An 11,549-nucleotide genomic window follows, 5' to 3' on the forward strand; every position below is an offset into this window, starting at 1 on the left:
ATTATTATCTTTGAAATTGTAACTTTAAAAGCTTCAAAGCTAGTTTATGAATTTATTGTGAGATAATTAATATAAAATTGTTTTTAATTTTATTTAATAAATCTAGCTATTTTTAATTTATTTTTGTTCAATTATTTTCTATGTATTTAATGGCCGAGACCTTTGTCATAATGTGACATCGATCAGAAATTTCTAAAATTAAAGGAAAAGGTATGTTATCAACAAAAATTAAGAGTCCCTACCTAGTAATTTAAGAAAATTAAGGATCCTAAAATCTGCATGAATCCAAAGATTCAAGTAAATGGTTATTTATGTGTAAGGAAAGAACAATATCACCCTTACAACATCTTTTTTTTTTTTTGTGAAAAGTTACCGTCATTATGTGTTTTTTTTAATTCATCTTTTTTATCGTCTTTAATTATCTTTATTGTTTTTAGCTTATCCTTTTTTTAATTAATTTCTAATCATTTTATGAAAAAAATTGATGTCAATCTCAAAAATAAAAGACTCGTTCATTTAGTTATTTGAAATTTTTTTGGCATCAATCCCTTCTATGAGGAGATTTGTTTTGCTAAAAAAACATTAGATACCGATCCTAAAAAAGAAGACTTATCAAAATAGGCTAAATAAAAGTTCTAGTTTTTTATTTCTAAATTATTGCCTAAAACTTTTCAAATTTTATTTAGAAGGTTTGTTTCTAACGTTGAAAGTAAATAACAAAATGTTTTTTATTTGTTTTTTGAGAAATAACTAGGGTTGAGTTTTTGAGTTTCTTTGGTATGTTAGTCTAATTGGTTTTCAAATTTTGACTAAGTTTTAATGAATTTAATAAACTTGTTATTAAAATTAAATATGCATACAACAAACAATTGTTTATTTAGAAAAAAAGAATATTTTATTTAGTTGCCAACACAAAATAAAAACTGTTGTTATTTTTTAATTTTCATGCAAACACAATTTTTTTTATCAGATACCAAAAATATGAAAATATTTTTGGTTTCTTTTCTTTTTCTTATAAACAAACACACTTAATATAAATTTGTGTTTTGTGTTATGAAAATATTGAATATGCAAGAATTGGTTCTTTTAAAAGTCTTGGCCGAAATGCACACAAAGTATACACTCACATAAATTTGATGTTATTTCTTTTTATTTCTTTTTTTTTTATTAAACTTAACCCAAACCCATCCATGTTCACTTTTTTTTTTAATTGTTTCACTTGTCTTTTTTTTTTCAACCAAAAAACTTTTTGAATTATCTTTTAAAAATGGATTGTTCTTCCATCTCTCTTTTAAGTTTATAGGTTGATGGATTATTTCTTTTTAGTTTTATTTTGAGCTTGCTTGTTTTTATATTTTAAAAATGCTCTGAAAAAATAATTTTTGATTTTTTTTTGTTTTAATTTTTTTATGTTTTCATATTATTTTGATGTACTTATAACAAAAATAAATTTAAAAAATGAAAAAAATATATGATTTCAATGCATTTTCAGGAAAAAAAGTATTTTGAAAAGCAATTTCTATTATAATACCAAACATACTTTAATTTTCTTTTCAAAATCTATTTTTTATTTTTTATAGCTAGTTTTTATATTTTTAAAAACAATTTCTCATTAAACTCAATGGTGATAATTTTTTATGTGTCATTAAAATAATGGTTACATTAGAATATGATAGATGAAAGTAACTAAGCGCAACATTTATCACTCAAATATTTAAAACTAAAGGTTGTACATTGAAATATAAAATTAATTGAAGGTTGTACATTAAAATTGCATCTTATGACCTAATTTACCCGAGAAAATGTGGTAAAAATTAATTAAAAAAAAAGAGCCATCCCTAAGTTTCATTTAGATAGTGTTTGGATATACTGGTGTGGTTGTGGTTGAAAGAAAAGCAGTGTAACATATGTTTGGTTAACCACTAACCACATTTTTTTTATGTGGGTCCTAGTTCAAATTGCAGTTGAATTGCAAAAAGTAAAAAGCAATTACACATTGCTTTTCATGCATTTCTCCTCTCTCTCATCACCGATAATTTGCAATTACTTTCCTAATTATCCTTTTTCCCTCATCCAATTTCTCAATGGTCACAAAAAACCCAACAAATTGTTCATAAAAGGTTGTAAATCAATGTTACCATTGATTTAAACTCTTATTTTCAACCTTCCTCATGTTGTTCCTTCATGCGTTTTACCTCTCTCTCACCACCGACACTTTCCTAGTAGCCACGGTCAATTACAGTCCTTTTCCTCATAAATTTTTCTGTTATGGTTGCAGATTAATGTTAGCATTGATGAACTAAACCCTAATTTCCTTCCCCAAACTGTTCTCCTCTCTCGTCTCTTACTACAACCCTGTTGCTATTTTGCTCCAAAACCACCAATGCACAAGACGATGCCAATGCAAGTTTCTTTCCATTTATCCCTTCTTTCCAAGCGAAGATAAAAAACACAAATCTTTACCGATTTGTCCCTCCATTGTTATAATTGCAGAAAAACCTATAAGATTCATGCTGGGAAAGATCCACGAGCGAGATACCCATAAGTACTGTGGGTTCCCCTTGTCAATTTGGTTTAACATGTTGCTTAAAATCTAATTTCTGTAATAGGTCTATTGTTTTTGTTTTTGCAGAACAAAGCTACAGCATCGTGGTGGTTTCAGAACAAATAGAGAGACTAAGGTAAGTTCCTGCCTCATCTCTATCTTCATTTTTTTTAGATGAAAAATTGCATGTCTATGCTGCTGCATGCTCAATTACTATTAACACTGCAATTGTTGAATTGATCTACAAATTTCATTACTGTTGCTGCTTGTGTTCTATTTACTGTGCCTTCATCAAATTTTTGAATTTATAACAAATCTCATTACTTTTTTTTGCTTTGCATATGTTTTTAATTTATTTTTTTACTTAAAAACCTGTATTTCTATGATGCTTCTGTGTACTGTGTTACCCATGTCAATTTTGTAGTAATTGTAGCTCAAAATCTAATTTATGTTTTGGATCGCCATTGTATTTGTTTGCAGGGCAAAGCTATACAACCGTGCTGGTTTGGACACCTAAAGAGATAGACTAAGGTAAGTTCCTGCCTTATCTCCATTTTCATTTTTTAAATGAAAAATTACATGTTTATGTATCTGCATGATCAAATATTGTGTGTTCTGCAATTGACAAATTTCATGGCTGTTGCTGATTGTCTTCTATTTACTGTGCTGTCATCAATTGTTTTGAATTTAGCAAAATTTAATTGCTTCTATGTATTGCTTGTCTGTTGTTGTTCTTTGTTTAAATCTAGTTTTTTTTTTAATGTCTACTACTAGCTAATAGTGCTACTGCTGGATTATTTGCTTACTAGAAACAATGTGATGCTTTGAAATTTCATTTATATATTATTCTTTATGGTCTGATATGTTTACTATGCACATTGATATTATTTCTGTTTGAGCAACCATAGATTTCTTTACTATGTATGTTTATTGTAATCGTAATGAGTGTCGTATTTGCATGTCATATAGGATTACTTTTATTTCTACTTGAGTATCCAAAATTAGAATTTTGATTTTCCTTTTATGTGTTTGCATGTTGAGAAAGAAAGCTAAGTTACTTTGAATGTAGAAATAGATTATGTTCTGTTTGTTTTTTCCCCTCTGTTTTTAGCTTCCAAATAGCATGATGATAATGAAGTGTTGCTTGATAATTCAAATATTATATCATAGTTGAAACTGAGTTTTCTAAACATTTAAAAATTAATGGGTTTCAATTAGTTTTGATTACAAATTAATGGGAACATTCTCATTCAAATACATACATGGTTAATGTTTATTGCTAACCATACAACTTTTGTTAAATGCTGAACATTGAGTGTTTTATTATTGTTTTAGTCCACGATTAATGTATGTGCCACAATGTAATTGATATCATTGATTGATTTCAAACTTTTGTTAAATGTGTTAATAGATATCATGGAAGGTTTTTAATCTTTTGATAAGGCTACTTAGACAAAGAAAATGTTGCATATATTTTGTGATATATGCATTAAGGCAATTGATATAGGAATGAGATCTAATACTCATTTTGATAAAATAGGGTGGAAATTTCTTATAACATCATTCAAAGAATAAACTGGTCATGCATTCACTAAAACACAATTGAAAAACAAATGGGATGGATGCAAAAAGGATTAGAGGATATGGAATAAGCTGGTTTCTGAAACTGGTGTTGGCTAGAATAGTGAATTAGGCACAATTTCAGCTAGCGATGAGTAATGGAAACAAAAAATTCAGGTGCATTCCTTGTCATCCTAAGAATTTCTTTTATTGTTGTCAAATTCCAACACCAAAATTTTACTATTCTTGATCCTTCATTACTTGATTTAATTTATATGCAGGAAATTATAAAAGCCAAAAAATTTAGACATGTCGATATTGAGCCATCTTTAAAGAATAAATTTAACCGAATGTATTCCAACATTATTGCAACTAGAGTGTTTGCATGGCCTCTTTCATCAGGTGTACCTGCTGGCAGTGATGTTGATCCTGATACAAGCAATGCCGACATTGCTCATGATGATTTGGAAGAGGGTAGCAGTGATTCGGAGAAAGATGTGATTCCAGATTTCCAGACTGACATGGCTTAAATGGTTGAAGGGATACATATATCTAGCAGCAACAATACAAAAGGTGGTGGCAAAAGAAAAGAACAAGATCATTATGATGTGCGAGGTAAAAAGAAGAAAACATTTGGAATTGGTGTTCAGCTGCTGTCAAAATGCAATCATCTATTTGAGAGTATATCGACTAAGAATGATTCCATATCTGTTAATATGGATTATGAAGGCTATAGTATTCGCTAGGTGATGGCTGAGCTGCACTCAATTCCTGGAGTTTCAATTGAAGATGAGTTCCACGACTTTGCTACGGAGTATTTGAGTTTAAGAAGGAAAAGAGAAATGTGGGCTAGTATAGGTGATAAGGAGTAGAAGTTGAGATGACTACAACAAATGTATGCGCGCACTAAACGTGCTTAGTTGACATAGTATTATTACATTTTCTTAACCGTTAATCAATTAACTATTCACTTACTTAATGTATTTATACATATTTATTTTATTGTTGTAGAATAATGGGATGTCGATTTTAAAAAAGAGTTTTTCTTTTTTCAATTGCCCAAGTTTATCCAAGTCATTGTATTTTTTCACATTTTGTGTTGAGATATTTGGGCATTTCCATTTGCTATAATTTGATTACTGTTATATTTATATTAAACAGCTTTCTGGGAGCTAATATACTTGTATGAGAATATTGTTGGTTTTTAATATTGTATTTTATCGATGAATTAAAACTGTCACTTCTATTGTTATTAATGTTAAATGGTTGACCATTAGATTGAATTTGTTGGTAATTTTCCTTCACTGTGTTGTTCCCTGAAGGTCTTGAATATTGAGTGTTGCTGTTAAAATACATGTTTTATTATAATATGTCATGTATAGCCTTGTTTGTTTGTTTTTTTTATGCCATAAGTTGATGGGAGCTGCTACCTTGTGTGTCTAGCTGTAATTGTAACAAACCATGTGCAACTATTATGTGAAATGTTGGTGTGTTTTCTTTTCTGCCATTAGGTGATGGGAGCTGCAGCCTTATGTGTGAAGCTACATTCATTGATATACCATGTGCAGCTACTGTATAAACATTTGTTTGTTTTTTTTTTTTGCCATGAGTTGATGGGTGCTGCATGGTGATAAAAAAGCTGCAAGTAATTGAGATACCATGTGAAGCTACTGTGTGCTTGTATAGTATGACAAGGAGTATTTGTTTTCTTTTCTACCATAAGAATTGATGGAAGTTGATGCCTTATTTGTTAATGCTATTCATTGTTGTTTACATTATTGTTTCAACTATTGTGTGCAAGTGAGTTTTGAATATTCTCTCAGCTACTGTGTGCATAGGAGCCAGTGTATGAAATATATCTGTATGTGCCACTGTAAATGCTATTTAAGCTGCTAGATTTGTCACCGATTATTGGAATACATGCTGCTCTCTTTGGTGTGTTGCTGTTGGAGTTCATATATATAAATTGTGTTTATTTTGTGAGGTGTCAATTGAATCTCCACTTATAGTTCCTGGAATACAATATTTGTTGCTTTTTAAATGATTTCTGTATATGTTGGTGTTCACTGTCATGGTGATAAGAAAAGAAGAAAAAAGTGGGCCAAGGAATCTTGAATAATTGAATGAGAACAAAAGGTGAAAAAATACATGTCAGAATATATTAGTGTAAAATTAACATTATATGTACAGTTTACAGTCTATACATGCGATAATGCGATAATGTACTTATATTGAAAGCTGAATAAAATAACTTGTGAAAGAGATGTAAAAAGCACTGAGTTTTTTCTATATAAAGAGGATTGTTTGCAAGCTAATTTTCAAAGAACTTTTTTGCTTCATAACAAATCTCTTAGACCTTAACCTTCATACAAGCAAGTGAAACACTGTTTTTGTTAGCTTTACAGGTATGAAAAACTTATATTGCACCAACTATTTGATAGTTTTTTTTATTAAATGATATTTAATTATTTATATATTTTTATTAACAACATATATTTTTTTTTTGTTTTCATGTAATTGAAGTTATGGATGATTCACGGTTTAATGGCATATTTAATGGGGATTTCGATGGTAATTATGATAATGTAATGAACTGCATTGTAGACCACATTAATTATCCTAATTGTGAAGGTAGTGGTGCCTCATTTTCTGGTGTTGGAGATGACAGTGATGGAAACGACGTCGACGATAGTAACGATGACAGTGATGATGGCAGTGACGATGATAGTGATGATGACAGTGACGATGACGATGACGATGACAGAGTAACGATGACAGTGATGATGGCAGTGACAATGATAGTGATGATGACAGTGACGATGATGATGATGATGACGATAAATTTATTTTAATGAGGAATTTTTATATGAAAAAATTAATTATATGCACAGCTGGAGCTATAAACATGTATTATATAAATTATATGTATAAAAAACCATATATGGTTTCGTATAATACAGGGATGCGTTGGTTGATAGAGGTTTTAAGAGGTCATTGAAAATAAAGTGTTAACATGTTCAAGATGGACGCAACCACTTTGTTGAGTTTGTGCACTAAATTAGAAAAGCACTATGGCTTAAAACCGTCAAGAACAATTAGCGTTATTGAAAATATGACTGTTTCTATTTATAATAGCAGTTGGGGCATCAAATATATAAGTGCAGGAGTGATTTCAACATTCAGGTGAAACTATTAGTAGATGTTTTAAAAAAGTGTTTAAATCATTATGTTTGTTTGTTGTGGAAGTCATAAAACTAGTAGATCCATAATTTACGAGCACACCAAGAGAAATTGCTATGAATCCAAGATTTATGCCACATTTCAAGGTAAGATGAATTTTTTTTTTAATTAAGTTGTTTAAATAAGAATGAAATATGTTATAAATGTTTATGAGTACTTAATGTTTTTGTGGGTTATAGAATTGTGTCGGTGCCATTGATGGAACACATGCCTGTACCTAAATATCATCTGAAAGTCAAATTCCATTTATTGGAAGAAAAGGTGTACTAACACAAAATGTCATGGCCGTTTGTAGTTTCGACAAGCAATTCATGTTCATATGGGCAGGATGGGAAGGCAGTGCACACGATATGCATATTTTTCTTGAGGCTATTGTCAATAGCAATATCAAATTTCCAAAACCTCTATAAGGTTGTGATTTTGACTAAATTGAAGATTTGGTAATTGAAGGAATATAATATTTTTTTTAAAAAAAGTTATGTTATTAATTACTATGTTATTATTTACAAGAAAATACTATTTGGTTGATGTTGGATATCCAAACGAGTTTAGGTATTTAGGTCCCTACAAAGGCGAGAGGTATCACTTCCAAGAATTTAGACGGTGTGAACAATTATATGGTCAGAAAGAAATGTTTAATCGTGCATACTTGTCACTACGTGACGTGATCGAACGTTCTTTTGGGGTATGGAAATAGAGGTGAAAATTTTTGCAAAACATGTCGGCTTATCCATACAAAACACAAGTTGAGATTATAGTTGTATCAATGGCACTCCATAACTATATTTGAAGGAGATCGCAAGATGATGCAGTTTTTTTTAGTATGATCGCAACCCATAACTAAAGATGATGCAGTTTTTTTTAGTATGATCACAACCTATAACTAATTTAATTCCAGATGATTTTTTACCTGATATTGTTCAGGCTTTGGCCGTTCAAGGCTCATAGAGGCCTTCACGTATGGATTTTGTACGCGATGGAATTGCAAATAGTTTGATGGAACAATAAAGGAGTACATTAATGTATAAGGATATTTAATTTTGTTATGTAATCATAATTACAAAACACCTATGTTTTGGAATTATATATATGTGTCTATATATGTCTTTTTAATTAATTCAAATCAAATATAAAACACAAACCATATTAATCAAACACAAGAAATTATTTTTTTAATTATAATTTAAACCACAGTTTTACAAAACACAAAATTACTTTTTTTTCTACCATAATTTCAACTACATTTTTTTAACCAAACACAAGATTTTTTTTTAAAAAAAAACCACAACTTCAACTATAGTTTTAACTAAATATCAATTTTTTAAAAAATTAATTTTATAAAAAATATTTTTTATTAAATTATTTTTTTTAAAAGCTGCTACAATACAAAACACGCTGTAAGTTGACATTGGCCTCTTTAATTATGAAACATTCTTGTTACGTTTTGGAGAGTGTCAAGATTCTTCATCAAGCTTCACTTTATTCATGCTATTTAGAAATATAATAATAATTAATTTTTAAAATATTTTTATTTAAAAATATATTAAAATAATATTTTTTTTATTTTAAAAAATTATTTTTAATATCATCATATTAAAAAAAATATAAAAATATTAAAAAAATTAATTTAAAATGAAAAAAATTAAAGGAAAATGCCAAAGTACTTGAGAGGTAATAATCTCAAACGTCCCCTGAGCCTGGAGACGTGGCAGTTGGCACCGTTGCCCAAGCAGGCCGGGTCAGGATATGAGCTGCTATCTCGTTAGAACACGGCTGCGTTTTGACTTGGGTTTAAAATTCTTTGGGTATTGTCGCTTTATTGCTGCCAAAACCAGAACCTTTGGCTGAGTGCCACCTCCAAAGCTACGTGAACAAGCAGCCTTGCTGGTTTCAATAATTGTTCTTACATCATTGTTTATACTTGATGCTCTCATATGAATCATATCAACCCTTTTCTCATGGCAAGGCATGAGCAATAGATTTATAGCTTATGCAGAACAATCTAGCCAATGGTTACAGGAAAAAGGAAAAAAAAAGGGAACAAAATTGAACTGATGTACAAAACTCATATTACAACTTTAGGCATTGAAGTCCTCCCTGTGGATGTTACATAGCTCCAAAGGGAACTCCCTTGTAAAATAAGTAATTCAATAAAAATTGACTGTATTCCTTTGAAAAATTTAGTAAAGCAAATTCATGGCATGAAATTGAAAGGGACTAGAGGAAAGCACATGTTCTTTGCTTGCGCGGTTTCTTTTTTGGTTTTGGTGGCCGCAAAGCAACCTTTATTGCAGCATCAAACACAGTCTTCACATTCTGAAAAGCAAGGATCAAGAAAGAATTACACTCTTGAACACTTTAAGAGGGTTTTTTTCCCTTTAATGATATGCTGTAGATGATTTAAGATAATGCTCGCATCTTGAATTGAGTTTTAATATCTGAAGTATCTCTAATTTACCTGTTGTGTTTTGGAACTGCATTCTATGTAAATTACAGCACCGATCATTTTCTTCAATTCTTCACCCTGCACGTCAATCTCATATTTAGGAAGTCAACAGTTAAAGGAATTTCGTAACTCTTAAGTTGGATGACATGCCTGAGCTGTTGTTATTGTTGTTGCTCCAGGATGATCGATTATGTATTGCTTGTCTTCTCGCAAATCTGCAAGTGGATGGCAAAACTATAAAATCAGACGTGACTGAAACATTGGTGAAAGATCAGATACGAACAACAAGTGACCGAGGAAACAACAAATACAGACGCAGATGCAAGACAAATTTACATTCTCTTGAGTCTTTTGAACATATATGCAAATGAATTTTCATTTACAAGAAAGTTTTCCAACCATGATTGTTCAGGTTTATGATGGTATTGCTTACCAAGCTTGGTTCCTACAAGCACAATTGGCACATTTGGAGCATAATGCCTTAGCTCAGGTATCCACTGCTTAGTGATGAATACAGCAATATCAGTCAAATTTCTATTTAGATGAAGGTGTTAAACTGAGAAAAGTTTTTAAAACAATTATGAGAACAAAATAAATTTTAGACCAGAAAGGAAATAACCTTTTTATAGATGTTCTCGTAACTGGCCTTGCTAATGAGAGAGAAGGCCAGTAAAAACACATCAGCTCCTCTGTAACTCAGTGGCCTTAGCCTGTTATAGTCTTCTTGCCCTGCAATAAGGCACAATTCATCACCCAAAGATTTCAAAAGGTATAACTTAAGATAACTTCTATGGCATTCTTAACAAAATTGAAGTCAGGTCAATCCAGAAACTACTCCAGATTGGCTATATGGATCCAATTCGCATCTCAATCAAGAAAATACGAGGAACTTACCTGCAGTATCCCACAATCCAATATTCACTGTACTACCATCTACCACCACATTAGCACTGAAGTTGTCGAACACTGTAGGAACGTAGTCCTACACAGAAAAAAGAAACAAAAGCATAATATAACATTGGAATTAACTTCATGCCTTCATATTGAAATAATCCATCACAGGGAAGACTAAAAAATGTACCGTTGGAAAGGTGTTGCTAGTATAGGAAATGAGCATGCATGTCTTTCCTACAGCCCCATCTCCCACAGTCACACACTTGATAAATCTTGCTGTGCTCATTTTCTTGATCCCTAAGCCAAGCTGCTGCTACTCTTCATATGTTCTATTTCTCTGCTCTTACAAATATATAACAAAATGTATAATAAGTAAAGAAGTAGCTTAAGTACGAATATTTAAAGGGAGAGGCTGGCTTATACAATCTATGAGCCTAACATCACCCACTAGAGCATTAACTCATCCAATTTAAAATGATTGTTGCAAAGCTTTTCTTTTCTTTAAGTGCAAGGCCAGAGCTAAGATGTGGGTAACAAATTAAGTAGGTTTGGTGCTGGTTGGTGGTTAAGTGTTAGAGAAGGGAAGCAACAAATGATAACGACAAGGAAAGAATTGCTTGATTAACTAATGCAGCAATGATGGAAATTAACAGGAAATAAAAATGAGTTGGCCAAAAGAGGTCAAAAAGTTGTAATCTTAAAGTGTTTTATGGCTGTTGCCATCATTATTGGTGGCCTGTGCATATCTGAGCTTAGAGCGTAGATCAGATTAGCTTGCCTGATCCCACTGATGTCTTCTGCTTAGGTCCAAAGTAGAAAAAACAGAGTTTAGGTTACCTGTCCACTGTCTACCGTAATCTTTGT

The 11,549-nt window shown here is 31.0% G+C and overlaps 1 protein-coding gene across 1 annotated transcript; it reads right to left on the bottom strand.

Moving 5' to 3' along the window:
• Window positions 1-9,280: 9,280 nt before the first annotated feature.
• On the bottom strand, window positions 9,281-11,160 carry LOC105140663 (rac-like GTP-binding protein RAC13). Its single transcript, XM_011047574.1, has 7 exons — window positions 10,873-11,160; window positions 10,686-10,773; window positions 10,411-10,520; window positions 10,225-10,288; window positions 9,942-10,006; window positions 9,804-9,869; window positions 9,281-9,661 (listed from the first exon to the last, which is right to left on the bottom strand). The coding sequence occupies exons 1-7, from the start codon at window positions 10,969-10,971 to the stop codon at window positions 9,563-9,565; spliced, it is 591 nt and encodes a 196-aa protein (XP_011045876.1). The 5' UTR covers window positions 10,972-11,160; the 3' UTR covers window positions 9,281-9,562.
• Between the last annotated feature and the right edge of the window lie 389 nt (window positions 11,161-11,549).

The sequence above is a fragment of the Populus euphratica genome, unplaced genomic scaffold (genome assembly GCF_000495115.2).
Source record: "Populus euphratica unplaced genomic scaffold, PopEup_1.0 scaffold112.1, whole genome shotgun sequence".
Classification (NCBI taxonomy): Eukaryota; Viridiplantae; Streptophyta; class Magnoliopsida; order Malpighiales; family Salicaceae; genus Populus; species Populus euphratica.